This window comes from Tasmannia lanceolata, unplaced genomic scaffold (genome assembly GCF_043159265.1).
Source record: "Tasmannia lanceolata isolate RefF3 unplaced genomic scaffold, GAP_Taslan_0.1 ptg000026l, whole genome shotgun sequence".
Classification (NCBI taxonomy): Eukaryota; Viridiplantae; Streptophyta; class Magnoliopsida; order Canellales; family Winteraceae; genus Tasmannia; species Tasmannia lanceolata.
The window spans coordinates 467,409-489,286 of record NW_027518703.1 but is presented as its reverse complement, the minus strand read 5'-3'; the positions used below and the strand labels follow the sequence as shown (position 1 = coordinate 489,286).

At 38.9% G+C, this 21,878-nt stretch overlaps 1 protein-coding gene across 1 annotated transcript; it reads left to right on the top strand.

Moving 5' to 3' along the window:
• The first annotated feature begins 2,402 nt into the window (after positions 1-2,402).
• Positions 2,403-7,431, top strand: LOC143858506 (actin-depolymerizing factor). Its single transcript, XM_077369145.1, has 3 exons — positions 2,403-2,590; positions 3,395-3,660; positions 7,052-7,431. Exons 1-3 carry the CDS (start codon positions 2,576-2,578, stop codon positions 7,200-7,202), a joined length of 432 nt encoding a protein of 143 aa, XP_077225260.1. The 5' UTR covers positions 2,403-2,575; the 3' UTR covers positions 7,203-7,431.
• Positions 7,432-21,878: the final 14,447 nt, after the last annotated feature.

Genomic DNA, 21,878 nt, shown 5'->3' with positions numbered 1-21,878 from the left:
TACGTTGGCTTGATCCTCTTCCACGAGGTACGTAGTGCAGCTTGGGATCCACATCCCAAGTCCAGCCGAACCTTTAAAAATAAAAATTTTAAATCTTTCAAAGTTACAAAAATATTCAAACCATTTTCAAAAAGATCTTCCTCTAGAGTTAGGAGTATGTCCTAGCTGTTTAGGTTGTGTTCTAGAGTTAGGAGTTTGTCTTGATTTGTATTGATATGGTATGTCCTGTCGTGTGAGTGTCCCTAGAGTTAGGAGGCCTCGAGTCGATCGGTTAGACATTTAGTCGAACCGATGGCTAGACTAGGCATATAGTCATCCCGTGGTTTTCATTAGGTTGCACGGCCTAGTTACACATAGGATTGTAGGAACCACCTGCATTAACTTAAGGCTAATCAATCTGCATTTAGTTAGGGCATATAGGATGTCCTAAAATCCACCATTCATTGGAATTTAAATAATAGTTCAAGAAGCTTTAATAACTAGTCCGGTCTTTTAGATCGAGTCTAGGATAGAGGTCTAGGTGTCTTAGGCATCATAATTTTGAATAGGGCATCGAACTACGTGGGCTCCGATTCTTCCCGAGGCCGGGATACGTAGTGCAGCTAGGATGGATGGCCATTCTGGTCCGAGTCCAGTCTTGCATTAGAGTTAGGCATGTCACCCATAACCTAGTTTTGCTTAGGTGACACATTTTCATTTTATGTGTTTATTTCTTCATTCTCAGGAAATGCATGCTTAGGTAGACGATTCCTGAGGATTGTTCCCATTTCATATGATTTTTACCCAAACTTCTTTGGAGTTAATGAAAATGGCATAAGAGACCAGGTGCTTGCACTTGGGCGAATTGGGGGCGCCTAATCCCTTCCCCATTCGTCATCAGGCACGAACCCTATTTTATATCTCTGGTTATCCGTTGCAACAGAGCATAGTATGGGATCCTTGGCCCACTTTCCTTGGATGGCGACTCTGAGTTCTTTTTAGGTACATCTCGGTTTCGAGCCCTGGCTCCTGATCAGGATGTATCTCATTCGTTTTGTATCGCCACTCGTGCTATGCTGTGAGGGTGGCATCCGTTTCGAGAGTTCCTTGGCAGAGCTCTCCTTCACATTGTGGAGATCTTAGAGGATTGCTGTGGGGACCTCGCGTCCCTCGCCGCACTCGTCCTCTCCGGATCGGGGTCCACAAACCCATATATATTTCAGGTTATCCATTGCACAGAGGAATTGATTTTGGGGTTCCATTGCTTATCCATGGATGGCGACTCTGAGTTTATTTTAGGTATGTCTTGGTTTCGAGCCTTGCCTTCGGATCAAGACATATCTCTTTCTTTTTATATCGTCACTCGTGCTATGCTATGAGGGTGGCAACCGTTTCGAGAGTTCCTTGGTAGAGCTCTCCTTCACACGTGGACGATCCAGACGGTGTTAGGGACCCGTTCCCTCACCGTCCTCAGGATCGGGGTCCACACCAGGTCTAACTAGGGGTGGATATGGTTCGGTTCGGTTTTGGGGCATACTCAAAATCGAACCATATATAATCGGTTCCCTAAAATTTGAACCAGAACTGAACCATATAAGTTTGGAACTGATCGAACTAGAACCATTTATATTCGATTCGGTTCGGTTCTAGGTTTACCCAACCGAACTACAAACAGCCAAATAAGTATATATGGACTACAAGCAGGCCTTATCAAATTATATGTGAGCAGGTATATATGGACTACAAACATGTATATATACATGCATATCAAAGTTTTGGGCAATTCCTAATATACATTATCCAATGCATATCAATGTTGGGTTAACATTTATATATGGACTACAAACAGGCTCTATCAAATTATATATGAAGTTATGAACTACAAATTTGGGCAATTCCTAATATCCATTATCAATCCATTATCAAATTTGCGATAACATTTATATATGGATTACAAACAGGCCCTAATATCCATTATCCAATGCAAAAATCAAATTAAACCAATTCCTCAAGTAGGGTCGGTTCTCGGTTCCGGGATCCCAAACCCAGAACCGAGCCGAATATCCATCGGTTCCAAATTTTCCAAACCAGAATCGAACCATATATAGCTGGAACCGAACCGAACCAAACCAAATGTGCCGGTTCGGTTCCCCGTTCGAACCGGAACCATGTCCACCCCTAGGTCTAACCACATGTAGGCCTGCCCTAAAAGAGGGCGCGACTCGTACCCGTTTCGAAACGTTAACACAAACGAATCGGCATTACGACAAAGGACAGACGCGGCGCGCCGACAACACGACAGAATCCTCTCTCTCTCTCTCTCTCTCTCTCTCTCTCTCTCAAAACGTCACAACGCGCAGAATAATAACACGCTCTTTTTAATTTTATAATCTTTTTTCCCGTGCTTTGCTTTTTTCTAATAATATTCTCTTCAACCTTTTCCCTTTTTTATCTTTCTCTCTCACCTTTCCGACCAAAACCAAGCGTATTATCTCCGCTAGGGTTTTTTCTCTTCTTATTCTTCTTCTTCTTCATCTCCCTCTCTCTCTCTCTCTCTCTCTCTCTCTCTCTCTCTCTCGATTTTACTTTTCCAGCCATGTCTTTCCGAATGGTAAGAAGCTTCTTGTTCTCTTGATTTTTTCCTCTATTTCTTGTTTCTTGTTTTTGTTACTTTCCTTATCCGTTTTGAATTGTTTGATCTTGAGGAATTGAGTTTCTTCAGATCCGATTCTGCAACTCTTTTTCAACTGATTAATCTCTTTATTGATTTCTAGAATAGATTCTTGTTTGGAACAGTTGGATTCGATTCTAATTTTCGCGAATTTAGGGTATATCCTGACGAAAATTTTCATGTCTCGATTCTACTAATCGTTCCTTTGGATCTATTTTTTTTTTATGTTAGTTGAGATAGATGCTGATGGATAGCTGGAATTTTGTATCAGTATAAAAGAAAAATTAGGGAATATTTCGATTAAAATCTTGGATATATGCATCTTATACCGAATCCTGATGGAAATCTTGAATTGAAGAAGCTTTCTTCTCCAAATCAGGGGATGTTGATGAATATCTTGATTTTGAAGTATTTTAGAGGATTCCTTTTGGAATTTATTGGATGATGCTTTTTGTTTTCAACAATTTCTGTCCAAATGATGGACAGATTAGATAGAAATCCGACTTTCTTCTGTAAATTAGGCAAATCTGGATGAGATTTGCCTAATTTTATCTCGATATTGTAGTGTTTAGAAAAATCCTATCTACAGTCTTGAATTCACTGCATGTTGTAGGCTTTTGTGCATCTTAGGGCAGATGATGGAATTCTTGAGTTTGCCTCGCTTTAGAAGATTTATTTAGGATACTTGAAGCTTTTTTTTCTAAATTTAGTTCAAATGCTTATGTATTGAGGGTTGATTTGCAGTCGAATGCTTCTTCTGGCATGGGAGTGGCTGATGAAAGCAAGAACGTCTTTCTGGAACTGAAGAGGAAGAAGGTACACCGCTACGTAATATACAAGATCGACGAGAAGCGAAAGGAGGTTGTGGTTGAGAAGACTGGTGGGCCGGCCGAGAGCTACGATGATTTTACTGCGGCTCTGCCAGAGAATGATTGTAGATACGCAATTTATGACTTTGATTTCGTGACAGCGGAGAACTGCCAGAAGAGCAAGATCTTCTTCATTGCATGGTTAGTTCTCTTTAATCAATCCTCAATTCCCAGTCTTAGCAATATTTATTCTGACCACTGTTGGTTCTGTTTTCGTTCTTAACTAACACAAGGCAACCATTAGGGAAGCAACACTGCAACTTGGGTCGGGTCAGGTTGAGCTTTTCCTAAAATGTGATCTGGAATCAACCCTAACCTGACCCGAATTTTATGGTAAAAGCTCAACCTGAATTCCCAAAAATCAACCTAAGTTGCACTCCTAGCAACCATGCAGTGATGTAATCTAGTTTCCTAAAATTAAATATCTTTTAAGACGATCATAGTTTTCAACCATGTACAGCCAGGACACTTCCTTGTGTACTGCAATCAGGTCCATGAATATTGTTGGCCATCACAAGTCCAGCTGATTTCCCTTGATTTCATCCTAATAGAATGATTTCTAGACCTTCGATCAAGCATGATGAAAAAGAAGTCATAAAAATGACTTTAAGCAGTTGATTTTTGCATGCCTCAATCTTGCGAATGGGATATCCATTCGACATCAGACTTGGACCCAGAGGGTTGCCCTGTGATGGCCCATCATACCAACATTCTCAATCACCAAGCACATATGTCACATGCGCATTGGATAATGGCTGTTTTCATTCATCAAGTCGAGATTGTATTGCTAGTTGATCTTTTCCTAAAACACTCAAAACTAGAACATTACATTTTTCCTAGTATGGAATCTCATGATCAAGGTCTTTATAGTGTAGAACTTTGTCCTAAAGATATGCACGTCACTCTAAGTGGGAATACCTTATGTTTTACCCAAACACTTCAAATTAAGAAGTTTTTGCTCACAACAGAGATATGGTTAGCACCATTTCAAAAAAAAAAAGTTAAATAAACCATGTAAAAAAAAACAGAGATATGGTTAGCAGTGCTTGCAAAACCATATGGTCCATATCTTTAGTTGTGTTCCTTAGATTAAGTTAGTTCATGTCTCATTAGATTAAATTCAACTATTTTACCCCAAACAATTCAAATTTAGAAGCCTCTGTAGTGTCAAACGCTGAGTAGAACTTTGTCCTAATCGAATGCAAATCACTCTTGGTGGGAATACCTTTTGTTTGCCCAAACACTTCAAATTCAGAGGTTTTTGCTCACAACAGATATATGATTAGCAGTGCTTGTGAGACCATAACTGGAGTTGTGTTCCTTAGATTAAGTTAACTCATGACTCATTAGATTGAATTAGTTATTTTACCCCAAAACACTTCAAATTTAGAAGTTTTTGCTCACAACAGATGTATGATTAGCATCCCCTCAGTCTCCTTGTTTCTTTTGGTTTTGAGTGATATTATCACGATTGAATAGTGCTTGCAAAACCATGACACTCTAGTTGTGTTCCTTCGGTTTACTTCATGATTCATTAGACTAGAGTATGTTCTATTTTTACTTCTTGCGGCATGCTAAACAACATATCTGTTTCCTTGTATTTTTCTGTATCGAAATCCATAAGACCACACCTACTTTGAAGTAACATAGCTTGTTTCATGGACGTTGTGATACCGTACTTGTTAACCATCAATTCCTTGTTTCATTTTACGGTCATATTATCATGGTAAGATTTTTTTATCAAGTCCCTTGCTAACTAGAATCTTCCATCCAAGATTCCAAGGTGCTACTCTCTTGGTTCGGTACCTCCCCTGCTTTTAACTCCAAACTTGCAATTCCTGTGCCAGCAATATTAGCATCTTCAGTAGTATTTAAAAATGCGGATGCGACGCGGAATGCGGCCGAAGAAAATCCTAGTCGACTCGGCAGGTTGAGTACTCAGTTGACGCGGCTGAGTACTCGGTTGATGCGGTCATAACTTGGGAGAGTCAAAGGAGTTTTGAACTTTTTATTGACTCTGTAGGACAAAATGTGGAATGCGGATGCGTCGCAACGCAGAACGCAGCCACGGTAAAAGGGAGTCCGACTTGGGGCAGTCGACTCGGACACGAGGGAGTTTTAAAACTATGATTTCTTAAGAGTCAAACATCGTGGCTTCACCTTGACCAATTCCATCCAATTATGACATTTTATGAATCCAATCACAAAAATAATTAATTTATATCTTTCCCACAGCATTACTTATTAAGTTATTATTATTTTGGAGGGCTCACTTCCTGGAGGGCTAATTATAAGAAAATTGTGTTCGGCCCCCTAATCCAGCTCTCGCTCACCTCAGACTCTCTCCCACTTTGTGTATCAAAGTGTTGCCTCTAGACTTGAGCAATTGCTCCATTTGGCAACTCGTCGAATCAAGCAGATTGCCACTTTAACTTTCTGTGGCCTTCTTGAAGTCTAATGCTTGAGATTGTGGAGATAAATGAATCAAGAAAAACTAGTAAGATAAATCATTAAGTTGATGTGATTGCAGTGAGAGGGAGGAGGCTGCTCTAGAAAATGAAGGAAAATCTTAAGATGCACCCAGTTCATCTGGTTCATCTTGAGATTTAACGGACCAAACTCAAATGGAACCAAACTATTGAATCTGGCAATTATGTGATAGGCTTTTAGAAATGGGATTCAAGCCACTGTCTCCTGTCAGTCTTCCCTACCTAAAGAAATAGTGGGCCCCATTGTTTCAAAACTCCCCCGCATCATTGTGAACTCTCCTGAGTCATCTCCTTTTACCTTGGCCACGTTCTTGTCCGAGTCCATGTTTTGCCCTATCAAAACTTATTATTCCAAAAAAAAAAAGTCAATCAAAACTCCTTTGCCCTCGAGCTATGACCGCATCAACTTAGTACTCAACAGCATCAATCAAGTACGTTTGCCTATAAACAGGGACAGGTGCAGATGCGGTCGAGAACGCGATTCTGATGATCATGATTGGGAGTTCGGGATCCAGTTCCTTATGATACCGCGTTATTCTGGTTCGACTAGGATTTGTTTTGGCCACTTGCTGACCCGTACCTGCATTTTGAAATATTGGTGGGGCTATTATTTCTCTAGGAAGATTTTTCTCAACATTTACCTTTAAAAAGAATACCTCTTAGCTGTCAATATTCCATTTGTACCACTCTAGAGGACATGTTCCAAAAGAAAAGGGAATCATTTTCTATTATTGTTAGTATTTGATTCTTCTCTCCTTTCTGAAAGTGTGGCATGATTGATCGTGGAAGGTCGGTTTACAAAAAATCTTACTGCACTTTGGTTGCTGACATTTTGCAGCGAGTGTGGCCATTCCCCTCTGTAAAGTCAAGTTAGAAATACAACTAAGTAACAGATTGATGGAAGTATACTTTCTTACATGAATACAATATACTCTTATAAGTTGGACAATGTGAAGTTCTGGCTTTTGACACCATTCTTCCATGAACATAATCTCTTTTTCTCTTCCATTTCACACACGTGTTGTCTGTATGTTGTGGAGCAGGTCACCTTCAATCTCTCGGATCCGAGCAAAGATGCTGTATGCCACATCCAAGGAGAGGTTCAGGCGAGAGCTCGATGGCATACATTACGAGATTCAAGCGACTGATCCTACTGAGATGGATATGGAAGTGATCAGAGACCGCGCAAACTAAGAAAGATTCTCCATCCTATATGTGAGTTTCTGGTTATGTGAAGTATTTCCTTTCGAGATACAATATAGCTTAAAAATAAATGAATCATCATCACCAAGTTGGGAAAGTTTGATGGGGAACTTTTGATAAAGGACTCCCTTATTACTGTGTGACGCTTCTCAGGTGGTGTTGAGAGGACTGTGTTATATATTGGCATTTCCATAAGCTAACAACTCTGTTGGTTCTGTTTGATTGCTTCTAAAGAACTTAATTCCCAACTTGCAAATAAAATAAAAGTAAAGGAGGAGGAGATGGTCATCACCTGCCCCTAGCCAACATTATAGCCTTGTGATTTAGTTTTCTGTAGGGCTGCAATTCGGGTCGGGCGGGTCGGGTTTTGGAGAACCCAACCCTACCCGAGAAATATCTCGGGTCGGGTCGGGTCGGGTCAGGTTTTTTTTTCCGGAAAACCCACGATTCCCAAACCCGGCCCTACCCATGATAAATCTCGGGTCGGGTCAGGTTTTTTTTCGGAAAACCCACGATTCCCAAACCCGGCCCTACCCATGATAAATCTCGGGTCGGGTCGGGTTTTTTCACATTGACACAATTTTTTAAGGAAAATTCTTGTTTGGCAAGGCAACTCAACTCATAGAAGTAGAAATTACACTCACATTACACTTGAATCAAACAATGCTATAATCAAACAGTGTTGTAATTACAATCAAACAATGCTCAATCAAACACTTGAATCAACTCAACTCATAGAAGCAGAAATTACACTCACATACAATAAGAGTGAGTGCGTGGGTTTTCACTTTTAACTTTTAACCAACAATAGAAAAAAATGTACATACTATAACTTATGTAACTCGGGTCGGGTCGGGCCCCTTCAAACCCGGCTCGACCCTAGATTCAAGCGGGCTTTTGAATGCTCAACCTGGCTCGACCCGAAACCCATGAAACCTGAACCCAACCCAGGCTATTTTCGGGTCGGGTCGATGCGGGTCGGGTAAAACCCGGCTCGAGTTGCAGCCCTAGTTTTCTGGAGATTATTGATATTCACACCACCTTTTTTTTAATAATGGCATTACTAAGTTTATGTTGATATCAGTTTCCTTTTTTCAAGTGTGGAAACGTCTAAAAAGCCATCTTTAGTGACACTGTTTGTCATTTTTTTTTTTTGACAATTAAACTTGGGAAATGATATCAGCACAACCATATTTTGTTATTTGCACTGCCTTAGCGTGTCTTTTAGTATTTAAGGAGCTGTCAAAAGGTTATTACAGTTCCCAAAAAGCTCTCAAAAGCCGATTAAAAAAGAAAAGACAAGCTCGGACCATGCCGAAAACAAAACATGGTTGTGCTGATATCATTTCCCTAACTTTTTGCGATGAATAGGGGTGTGAATAGACTCAGGCTTCGAATCCCTATCATGGGATCTGAAATTATTTCTGATCAGATCCACTCACAAATATCCGTCTGGCCCAATCCTAAATCCAATTTTATTATTCCACTTACATAAATACCTTTCAATAGTTTATAACTTTAATTATTATTTTACGGGTAATTAGTAAAAAAAAACTACATGCATTTTTTTTCGAAGAATTCCTATTTATTCATTCATATCTCTTGAGTCTCAGGTGACAAACTTTTCTTCCTTCTCTAACCATAGTTTCAAAATTCCCTCCTGTCATAGATGCTCGAGTCACACTCCCTTCTGCCTTCTTGTTTGGTTCCACATTTTCTTCTAAAGGATTCATTAGCTGACCCCAACTAGTTTGGGACAAAGGCGCAGTTGAGTTGAGTTGAGTTTAGTGAATTAGTTGTGCCAACCCCGTACTTTATTGCATTGTACACATTATTTTACTTATTTAGAAGTATCGATTAGTCATAGATAAAAGATTAATTTATCTAAATAAGTTGCGTAGACACACATTAACATTGGATTGGACGTTCTAATTTCTTTTTGAAATTCTAACTATGTACAATGTACATAGGATTTTTTTAGGACACTCCGATGGACGGTCTGATTTTAAATGGACCGTGATTTTGAGACATGGGAAGTAGGATCACAGGACACTCCGAATCGGATCCGTTGATAAGGTAAGACTGGTGGATCTGATCCGAAGTGGATGGTGGATTTGTTAACACCTCCAACGATCAATGGTAAAAGAGGTGCATGTGCTCGAAATCAAGACTATTAATTTTGCAGAACATCGTGAGGCAACCTACATGGTCTTAGTCCCATCTAGAAAGGATATCTCATGCCTAATTATAAAGAATTAAAAATAATTGTACTGTTTTGTTCTCTCAGCAGAACCCTAGAGAAACTTGATGGATCAAGGGCCTACGATCGTCCGTTCAATATATGGTTACCATTCGGATCAAAGATCATTGTGGAAGTAGTTCAGTTTAACAAATTTTGCGCCCATTTTTCCACTTGAAAATGTGAGTAAGATTTATTTAAAGGCCTATTTTACTTCGAAAGAAACAGAGCCTGAAGAACTGATTTTTTAATCTCAATCCTTTGTGGGAAAGTGAATGTGCTGTTTTTGGAAAGACACTTTTGACGTAAAATTGACTCACAGGCCTGATTTTAAATTTCGGTTGAGACGCTTCGTTTCGGCTGAAATATTTGGATTGCTGGAATTTAAAACCTTGCTCATAGGAGCATTTGGATTGCTGGAATCAAGTGTTGGAATCAGGATCTGATTCCAATTCTTCGTAATTCTACCATTTCGTTACAAACGGAATAAAGGGAACGATTTGACAGAGGTGGAATTAGAGAGGGAGAAAATGCTGGAATCTGTTACCTGTCGCCTCAAGAGGTGGTATTCTGATTCGACCAAGGTCGAAATTGAATTTTTATTATAATTTTTAATTTTTTAGCTCATTCCATTTAAGGAGGAATCCGAACATGAATCAGGATATGATGTCGATTCCAATTCCTGATTCCAGCAATCTAAATGCAGCCTTAGCTAATCTTTATGGACCGTCTCTAGTCCTTTTTTGCACATTGTAAAGAATTGGAAGAGTCACTCTCTATATCTAGGTCCATCTGAACCTACTAGGTTTCCTGTGATGGCTCACCCCATCAATGGTTCAAATCACCAGACAAATGTGCTATGTGGACATTGCATAATAACCTTATAAAGCAACTAAGTGTGGATAAGGGAAGACTCTTTTGAAAGGTGTGGGGTTAGTTCATCCATAGCTCACCAAAGATATGTTTATTTTATCAACAAGCTCTTCGTTATTATCTTCTTTTGTGCATGAAAGGCCTCAAAAGTTAGTCTAAGTAAAAGATCAAATACTAGCAATGTCCAGATACAAACTTTCTAAGCGTGGGAGATAAGTTTCACTAATACTGAAATAAAATAATTTAGACAAGAAATCTCATCTCCACAAACCAACTTTAGGGCCAAATCTCAAGCTCATATAGTGATCGATTCTCCATGGGAGAATTTTTAATGGAATTTTTTCTTTGTTGGTTTTTTTTACACCTAATGTATAGCAATGGTGAGCCGATCATTTTTCAACACATGTTTTGATAAGGTGAGGCCCATCACTTTACACACATACATGATACATAACATGGGTGGGCCCACCATGTTACATCTCATGTTTCGATATGGTAGGGCCCACCATCTCCACCCAAATTCATCGTAGAGTGGGGCTGTCATGTTACACCATATTTTGCTTGGGTGGTTCCCACCCACTTCATTCAAACTCATGTTACACCATCTCTCTCTCTCTCTCTCTCTCTCTCTCTCTCTCTCTCTCTATATATATATATATATATATATATATATATATATATATATATAGAGGAAGGGGGGGAATTACTGTTCACGCTTGAAGAGAAAATAAGAGAATTATTTGAATTTCTCCCAAAATTCTAATAGAATTACACATCACTTTTTTTACTTTTTTTAACAAAGGCACCCATTCAACTCACATATTTTCAATCCTACCCCTTCCGTTATGCTTTTTAACAAATGCATCCATTAAAGCCACATAATTTCAATCCTACTCCCCTCCCCTTATGTTTTTTTAATAAAAAAAAATGGACAAAGTCGGCATGGTGTCGTGTTTTTGTTTTTGCAAAATTACGGATTTGGTGCATATGTTACATAATACTACGGATTCTAGATGCCTTTCAAAATATTGACGAATTCCGGGCACCTTAAGAGGAACAACATATTATGGAAATCTCTATAGATTGGAGGGCTACAATCAGCCTATGAAAATGATTTTACGGGCGCAACCTATTTCTGTTGTGTTCCATCACATGGACGGTTTGGATCAACCTATGATGCGGTCCATACAGTTCTTTGTCGGCCAGTGCATCGCACGAGGTTTTTCACTAGTATATATATATATAGAGAGAGAGAAATAGAGAGAGAGAGAGAGAGAGAGAGAGAGAGAGAGAGAGAGTAAAGTGTTTCTGAGCTTGAGCATCAAAAATTCATGTGGGCCCACATTTTTACGGTGATCCAAAGCATTCATTTTCATTTGAAAGGCCCATGCATGGATAGGGTGTGTACCAAAAATTAGGTCCATAGGATCATCCTAACCCATCCAAAAGTGGAGGACAAAATGGACAGATACTGTTTCTCCACAGATCTGCCCATTTTTTCTGTCCACAATTGGAAGGGTTAGGATGATCCTGTGGACCTAATTTTTTGTAGTCACCTTATTCATGTAAGGGCCTTTCAAATGAATGCTTTAGGCCACCCCAAAAATGAGGGCCCACATGAGTTTATGAGCTCGAGCTCATAAGCACTTTTCTCATATATATCTATAATGATTATTTGCAAATAATGATTATAATGTTTATAGAAATGTTATAACCAATGGATTCCGAAGAGGCCTTAATGTTTCATTTGCAAAGAAGATAATATTAAAATAATGTTATTTGCAAATAAGAACGAATTTTGTTGTCATCCAAAGAAACCCCAAATCTTTGAAAGGACTTTGTTTCATTTATGTGAGGCTCTGTTTGGATGCATGTAGTTACCTTGTAAATTACTGGTATAAGTAATCAATACGGAGGAGACAAACATTTGATTTACCTATGATTTACCTTGCAGAATAGTGATAGTAGTGTTTGGCTACCAACCTCGTAGAGTAGTGGGAGAGGGTGTCATTACCAATATAGAAGAGGAGAGAAGAGAGGGAAGAGAGAGAAAGCAAAATTTTCCAAGCCAAATTCCTCCTTTTTTGAGAAACTTGGCTTGGAAAGTATAAAGAGGGGACATTGATGCCATGTCATCAGACATGCAATTATTACCTGTGAAACTTGGCTAGTAGTCACTAAGGGATTTCGATGCTAAATTAGCAACCGAGCACTAGGGGTGTAAACGGATCGAATTCGGAGCGGATATGGCTATATCCGAATTCGATTACAGTATACACTATTCGAATTCGGATTCGGATTCGGATTCGACGGATATTTAATATCTATTACCGAATTCGTATCCGTCGGATATTGTTCGAATTCGGATATTATCCGTATCCGTTTATCCGGTAAATTCGAATATTTTATTGCAGCACTTTATCTTTTTTCTCCTACTTACTCGAATGAATTTTCCAAACCCTAAAACTAGAACTCTACATTCTCTTCACAAAATTAACTCTCAAACCCTAAAATATATGAGATCATCTTCTTCCTTTTAAAACAAAGGCAGAGAGAGAGAGGGAGGCGATGGGGATGGGGATGGGGATGGATGATATTGTTGGTAGTGGTCTTTGGGTTTTTCCTTTTTTTTTGTATATGATGGAATGGGTTTGGGTTATTTTGATGGAATGGGTTTGGGCTATTTTTGTTTTTATTTTTATTTTTCTAAAAAGAATATTCACTTTTTTTATAGAAACAAAAGATAGTGTGTCATTACTAAAAATAAATATTAATGATATTATTAATAATAAATAAAAAGGATTTACTTCTCGGATTCGGATGTTAAACGGATCGGATATACCATTTACCAAATTCGCATCCGCTAAGAGCCGGATATCTCATAAACGGATTCGGATAATATCTGCTTGAAACGGATTCAGATAATATTCGCTTTAAACGGATTCGGATGCGGACGGTAATCGAATTTCCGAATATCCATTTACACCCCTACCGAGCACCATAAAGTTGAAGAAAAGTACATTTTTTTGCTTGGGAAATCCTTGGGGTGCAAAAGAATGTATTTTTTGGTAATTTTGGAGTGTTTGATTGCCAATTCAGCATCACAATACCTGGAGCCTACCAAACAAGATTCAAAGATAATTATTGTTAAGTGGCATCCATGTTCACTATCTATACCTTTCATTTCAAATTTCTCAAAATGGTGGAATTTTTCTAGGAGATTTTTTTGTCTTTTCTCTTTCTCTCTTCCCTCTCTTCTCTCCTCTTTCTATATTGGTAATGGCACCTCCTCCAACTACTCTATGAGGTTGGCAACCAAACACTACTTATCACTATTCTACCAGGTAAACCCTAGGTAAATCAAATGTTTGTCTCTTCCCTATTGACTACGTATACCACTAATCTTCAATATAACTATCTGCGTCCAAACCGATCCTTATGAATTGAAGGAGATTCCCTTACCATCATTCGTTGGCTTCAGGCTCATCCTTGAGGATTTAGGATACACTTTAGGAAAATGTCGGATTTTTTTTGGTCAAAGTTGAGTGTCGATTCTTGCACATTCATTGCATAGGAAATAGTCAAGCAGCTAGCAAATTTAGTGCATCTTGCCCAAATTTATTTTTTTAACACAAGATGCCCAATTATAATATTTTTTTTCATTTTTTTCCTTGTAGTTTGGTACTTTTACTAGCCTAGTTTCACTGTACTTCTTTAGTTTTAAAAGTAAGTATCTAGTCTATCTTGCACAAAGCCATTTTCGCAGCACCTCTTTTTTAAGGGACAAGAGCTGCCTCATAGCTGAATTTGTCTTATTCATTTAATTCATATTTGTTGGCACTATTTCATGAAAAAGAGTGGCTGCAAAATTGCTTTTGCAAAATTGCCTAGACACACTTTTTGAAAATATATCAGTTGTTTGAAAAAAATGACTTCGCTTCCTCTACTAATATCAGCATAAACAAGTGTGATGATGATTCCAAATGCGTTATAATCTCGATAACGACATCAAAGGCTATTACTAGACCGGATGCAAACAACACAAGCATGAGATCACTCATTTGTTCTGTCGTGCACCGACGGTGAATTAGAAAAAAAGGCGAAAAAGAAGCATTTAGAAAAGAAAATCTTGAAAAAATGGTAGACGTTATTCCAAAACAGTGTTAACCAAGTGAAGAAGATTAAAGGAAGTGTTAAATAAATAGAAAATGGGAATAAAGAGATGTGGGTCAGTGAAAGAGAATCTGGATTAAAACTAAAAGGATGGTCTTTGATTCATGTATTTTCCATATAATATGTTAAGATATAAAAGATAAAATAACACCTTCTCCAATATTAGCTTAAGCTTTTGGAGTCACTGGTAGTTTCACATGGTATTCGAGCAAATTTCTAGGTTCAAACCTTCCGATAGCAAAAATCCACATGCAATGGCCAAACCCAAAAGAGGGGCCACATGTGCCACGTAGGCTAACCCTAGAAAGAGGGGGCCACATGTGAGGGGCAGTGTTAAGATATAAAAGATTAAATAACGCCTTTTGGAGTAACTGGTAGTTTCACATTATATATTGCTCTACAAACATTCCTTTCTTTGTCAACATTTCAAATGGTTAATTAAATGGAATTAAAGGTGCTTAGAACCAGGGGCGGAGACAAAAATTTACACTTGGGGGAGCCGGACTAATTTACCCTTGCCCGAATTGGTCATTGGGGGGGGGGGGGGGGGGGGGGGGGACCATGGCCACTAAGCAAGTAAGCATGCATGTAAAACCACTAAACTAGCTAAGCATGCATGGAAGGCCTTAAACCATAAAAGGGATTTTCCAATTCATTGGGAGGGCCATGGCCCCCCTCATGTTATATGTGCCTCCACCCCTGCTTAGAGCTGCCTGATAATGTCAGTTTCTTGTTCCCTGCTTCTAATTAGGCCCCATTTGGATTGCAAGGAAAATATTTCTGATGTGAAATATTTTCCATGCGAATTTTTTTTCTTGCTGCGATTTAGACAGAACCTACATGATTATGAATTTAGATGGATATCATCATAAATTGAAGGTCCTTCTTAGTAGAATTGAGTAGTGTTATTTTAAGTTATCTTTTGTAGTGTTTCAAAACGTGATGCTGGTTAAAATGTGGCTAAAACAAATCCTACTAGACCCGGCATGATGCGGTCGAGGGTTGACGCAGCTGAGTACTTGGTTGGTGCGGTAATAATTCGGGAGAGTCAAATGAGTTTTGATTGACTTTGTAGGGCAAAATGTGGATTTGGGCAATAACACGGTTAAGGTAAAAAGGGGTCATTCGATTGGGGAGTCGACATTGATGTTGGGGAGTTTTGAAACTATGATCTTTTGTCATGTATAAAAAAGAATAACTTTTATATGAGAGAGAGAGAGAGAGAGAGAGAGAGCACGGGGTCTCACATATCTAGCATAGTGTGATCCTGTCGTTCCATTGGTCATACCGACATAGGAGAAAGGCACACAGCTTGAAATTGTGCTACATCATCGAAGGGAAATAAACATATGTCGGCAAATTCGATATTACTTACCATAAAATAGTTGGACATTAGTTACAATACCTAATCAGGCTTATAAATTCACAATTCTCTGCCTCTTGCCCTAAAGGTTCTCACACAAGCATCAGTTAAGTTTCCAAATAAAAACTTTAGTATAAATGAAAAAAAAAACTTAAGTATAAATGAAGATTAATGGAAATATTATACACATGGTTAATTTACAACGTGGAGTAGGAGAAAACCCTTTCAATAAATTTTTAATTAGTTAGCTATTTATTTTTACTAAGTGAGTTGAAGATTTCCAAAGATAGGCCAATCAAGGAGACAAAAAGGACTCAAAGCAGTAAAAGGGGCTCGCATTGTCAAGTAGCCGACCCTTCTGACTGTGGAACATATTTTTCTCCACTAAAGTGAACAGAATAATTCAGTCCAGAGAGTAGCAAGCAGAGATCCATAGGCCACCTTTTAGGAAAGAATCCCATGTCTGAAAGTTCACGGACTGTGTTCAGACTTGCTTTGTCTCAAAGTCATTAAGCCCTTTACCAAAATCTATTCAACTTGTATTGAATATGGGTCTTCATGCAGAATTCCATGATCTTGATCATGAGGGTTTGACTCCAATTACAACTTGTATTGACTCCAATTACAAGTAGTTTTTAGTTTTGTATTAACCTGTGGGTATCACAACTAAAAGAGACTTGGGGGTGTTTTGATTCATGGAAAACACTTTCCTGCATTTGCTAAACATATTTTTCAAGGATCGTTTTTTCCAAAATAAAAATTTATCCCTTTTTAAAGAAAATTGCAAACCTAATTGACCCTTGATTTTTTTTATTTTTTTTTCAATTGAAAATTGCAAAATCTTCCCATATTTTTTCTACAACACTTATTAGAAATAGGGCAATGATAAATTCGCACCCGCTGTAGGATAATTCGGACCCCTTTAGTGTGAATTTACATTAAAAAGCGTTAAAGTCTGCTACATTGCCTCCTTTAAAGGGGTGCGAGCGAATTTATCATTCCTCCTTTAAACTGGGCAAATGAAATATTGTTTGTTGTTTTGAGAAGGGTTTTTGAAAGCAAAAATAACCCTCATGAATAATCATAAATGAACAAACATATTAAGGATATTTTCATACATTGGTACTAGGGGTGGACATGGTTCGGTTCGGTTTTGGGCTAAACCCAGAACCGAACCATATATAATCGGTTCCCTGAAATTGGAACCAGAACCGAACCATATATATATGGAACCGAACCGAACCAGAACCATATATAATCGGTTCGGTTCGGTTCGGTTATGAGTTTACCCAACCTTCACCAATGGCCCTGTAACCCCTGTTTAGTGTTTAGTAGATATCCATTCTGCTAAACATCTACATGTGTCATGCGACAAGGCGCAAACCATAGTAACAGTAATAGTAGTAGGCTAGTAACAGCCTGGGTGATATTTATTGTTTTTGGTCGTCATTTTACATTTGATTATGGCATGAAAAAGCAAAAAATGAACGGTTTGGATATTCCTATGAAGTGGGCCAACAAATGAACGGTTTGGATATTCCTATGAAGTGGGCCGTACATTACTTTTTTGAAAATACTAGATTTTAGGGCCACACCCCACACCCTATAAAATCTCGTGGAAATGATATTTCCATCCCCTGCATGAATTAAAACTTATAAGGGGGTGAATTAAAATGGGCGTGGGGTGATTTTATCAAATGGGGAGGTATGGAACTTAAGGACTAAAGGTGAGGGTCGGTTCTCGGTTCGGTTTTCGCTTTCCGAATCCCAAACCCAGAACCGAACCGAATTTGCGCCGGTTCCCGGATTTCGGAACCGGAACCGAACCATATAGAAATGGAACCGAACCGAACCGAATCATATGTGCCGGTTCGGTTCGGTTCCTTGGTTCGAACCGAACCGGAATCATGTCCACCCCTAATTGGTACCCTCCCTTCGTATATAGCACAGCTCCATTGGATTTTGTGACTACCTAATTGTACAATATATATATCCAATAAACACTGTTCGGATACAGTTGCTATGCCTAAATTCGGTCCTTTATATGTAGAGGAATTCTAAATTTAAGAGCGCCCTTGTAAAAACAAAGCCACAGGAGCATTCCATTGGATCCATGTCACCCAACTGAATTTTTTTTTTTTTTTTTTTTTGATAGGTAAGCTGGGGTTAGGCGGACCCCGACCAGATATATTAAAAATGGAGAAAGATACAACAAGAAAAGCAAGAACAACCCCAAGCATACAGGGGAGGACTAACAACAAAGCAACCAGCACAAAGAAAAACTAAAAAGAAACAAGACAGAAACAACACCCCCAGCAAAAACGGGGGAACAACAAAATCACGAAAACAAAACGGGCCCAAAGCAAGGAACAAAACAACCAACAAAGCTAACAAAAAGACCCAAGACCAACCCCAAAGAGATGATCAACATCTATGTCTTTGAGATCCTGAGAAGGAGGTCGTTGGGATTCCTTGGGGACAAGATGCTTGGCAAGGGATGGAGGAAAGGAAAAGTGTTTCCTTTATTTTTTTTCTTGAGAACTTTTTGCCAAGGACCTCCCAAAGATGAGGAGGCAATGCCCATATCAGAATCTTCTTTAGAACGACTTGAGGAATTATCTATTCCATCCAATAAATCTACTGGATTAGCAAAGGCTGAGAAGCTGTTGGATCGAGCAATCTCATCAGAATGGGCAAGAGAGCAATTCCTATTTGGAGAAATTGACCCAAGCAAGGGACTAGGTTCAGGGATAATAGGATAGCTGATTTCTTCCTCATTGGATTTAGGGACTGGTTTCCATTCTTTCCGGGATTGGGGAGGAATTGAAACAGAAGCAGAAGCAGGGCATTCATCAGAACAATGACTGAAGTCCCAGCAAGTAGAGCAAGCTTTTGGCTTGAAGTCATAAATAATAGGCTGAATAATCTCTCTCGTTGACGTTTTGAGTGTGATAGAACTAGGAAGAGTTTGCTTTGCATTAATTTGAATGCATAATCGGGCATAATTGAGCCGAGTTTCTTCGGCTGTTGGGGTATCCATGTATAAGGGTTTACCTATCAAACTGGCGATTCTACTCAGGCAGTGCTTAGACCAAAACTTGAGGTGGAGCCCCGGGAGCCTTACCCAGATGGGGATTTCAGGCAGCTGCTTCTTTTGTAAGGATGTGTCAGGATCCCACCTTTGAAGGATCAAAGGCCTTCCTCCAAAATGATGCCCAGCTTCCTCAAGAATCCTACAACAATCAGCTGCAGAAGAGAATTTGAAAATAATGAAGCCATGATCAAGGTAATACATTTGAAAAGAGCCTGTGATCTTCCAACTTCGTAAGAGAGAGTCTCGAAAAGAGATGAAGTAGGGTCTTTTTCCGATAAAATATCCAACCAGGCAGTTCGCCCATTTGGTTTCTGATTCAAAAGTTTCTTCATCATCGAAGATAAGCTTGAAGTTCTCTTTCTCCTCTTCAGCAGGGGCAATGAGATCAAGCTTTTTAGGAACAGACGCAGGTTCAGGATTTGAGAACAGTTTATTCCAATGATTTGGAGCTGAGCTAGGCAAGCTCGGGATCTTATCAGATTCAGAAGCAATCCTGGGGGCGCTAGTAGTCTGAAGACTTGCAGGCATTGGCAAGATTGGATGGTCTTTAATGTGAACGAAATTGGAAGAGATCGAAGGATATTTGCTACTGACAATGGGAGGGGGGGGACAAGAATTATTTTTGTCTAAACAAGATTGCCGAGGATCCGACAAAGGGTTTGGGTTAAACTCAGAAATTGCAGTTTGAAAATCTCTATCAGATGGGCGGGAATCAAGCAGAGAGAAGGCATTAGACTGAAGGGGCAGATTCCCAATGCCTATTTCTAGAGAACTCCCATCAGCATTTAATGGCCGCTCAGAAGAAGAGGCACCATTCATTGCATTTATTGGGGTCTGGTTTCCAAGGACTGATATCGCCAGCGGTTGATTGTCAGCCAAAAGGTCAGTCAAGATGGCTGAAGATATCATAGAAGGGCTGCTCTCCGTACAGGTGAAGGGAAGGATGAGAGAGGGAATAATCGTCTCCTCATTGACCGAGGTGGTTTCCTTCACTCGATCATCAAACGAGGGGAAGATTACATGTTCATCTTCAGAAAAATGATTATGCGGATTCGAAAGCCTTTTTTTTTTTTTTTTTTTTTTTTTTTTTTTTTTTTTATCATTCATGTAATAATGCACATTTAGTGCCTTTATGTGATTGGATGATCTGGATCCAATGGGGGTGCCCTTGCATCTGGGTTTTTGAAAAAGTGCCCTTCACTTTACCATTCATCTATAGATAACATGAGACGTGTAAAGCTGGGATGCGACAAACTACCACTTGGGTTGGTCGTCCGAGAACTCCAGAAGCCTTTAAAAGATGAGTCACGTTTTTAAATCTAAAATCAATGATCAAATGCATGAGAAATCATAACTCAGATAGGTAATCCCATACTTATTACATGCACACCCAAAAAACATAATGATTTTATCTATTGATTCAAATATGGGCATGTTTTTTTAGTATTTTAATCATACCAATTGATTCTTAATTTTGTTCATTCTGTTTATTTTTTCTATTTCTACCCGGAGACTAAGTTGGAAAAATCCATGGCTACCCCAACATTGCTGCACTTGGGTCATCAACACTATAAATTAACCCTGCTAATCAATCACTCAGTCCATTAATTTAAGCAACTAAGGAACTTTTTGTTAGAATATGTCGTATGATCGTTGGATTGTGTGGATCGCAGATAGGTAGTTTAAATACATTAGGGAACATGATTGGATTGGGATAAGTTCCTTCATGTTTATCTTTATCCTTACATTATCATCCCCTAAGTGCTATGTAAAAGCATGATTTAGGGCTGATTGTAATCCATCCAGATTAGTAAGAATATCATTATTTAATATTATTCATGGTTAGAACTTAGAAGAAGACTAAATTGCTTGTTCAGCTTCTCAGTAGAGTCCTTGACTGAAAGGATGTCTTAAAACTTATTTTCATCTGTTTCACCCATCTCTTCAAGAGAAGAAACAGGGGAGAATGGTTGAAACTTGTCAAATCTAATACTAGCTTAAGTCCAGAGTTGGGCCTCGCCCAACCCACTCAACTTGATCATACATGGACTTCCTCAAAGGGAAAATGATCATAGATAGGAAGTTCTCTCTCTCTCTCTCTCTCTCTCTACCAATGAGACTAGGCCATGCCAAATTGCCAAGTCAATGAAATGGCAATGTGCCAAATTAATTGCATTTGGTGCAATTGAACTGACCATAAGTTGACTACTGAATTGTCTTCCACAAATGATATTTCCAATGAATTTAATCAGACATGCATGAGAATATATGTATCATTCACTATTTTGTTTATTTATTTTTCAAAGCTGGGCTAAAGCGCCTCTTTCTTTGACCAGACGAAAACAATTCCAAAACATACAAGTGTCAAACCTGACCATCTTTCCACCTTTTTTTTTTTGGCATTTTCCCTCATTACCTCCTCTAAATGACCCTACCCTATGTGATTGAAATTCACAAAAACAAAAATGATATTTCCACCTCCTTTCCTAGCATTCCATGCCCCATTTGTCTTTTCAACGTAATGATTTTCAGTAAGAAGTCATAGGTGGCTGTTATTTTTAAGAAAAGACAAACAAAAGGGGTGTAAGGAGGGGGTGGACATATCATTTTCTACATAAAAAACACACCCATTTCCTTATCTTGAATCTACACACGTTTTGTTGACCGTTTGAAACTTACATGCACTCAACTCATAAGCCTTTGAACCATCTACGAAAAAGACATGTGAGGAGATCTCCAAAGGATTATGCATTCCCCTTTTCAAGGGGACCCTTTCTTTATTGTTACTGAAATTAGTGCAAAAAAATACTAGGAAAAATATCGAAGGCGCCTCCCACGAGGGGCCCTCCTTCCTAGAAATTTCAGGCTACTTTGGCCTATTTGTATTGTAGCACGTTGTTATTGAATCCTAGTATAAATAGGTGG

What these genes read in the sequence shown, in the direction of transcription:
- LOC143858506 (XM_077369145.1), top strand. An exon ending in AAGATCTTCTTCATTGCATG is followed by an intron (nt 3,661 to 7,051) that starts GTTAGTTCTCTT and finishes GTTGTGGAGCAG; the next exon opens with GTCACCTTCAATCTCTCGGA.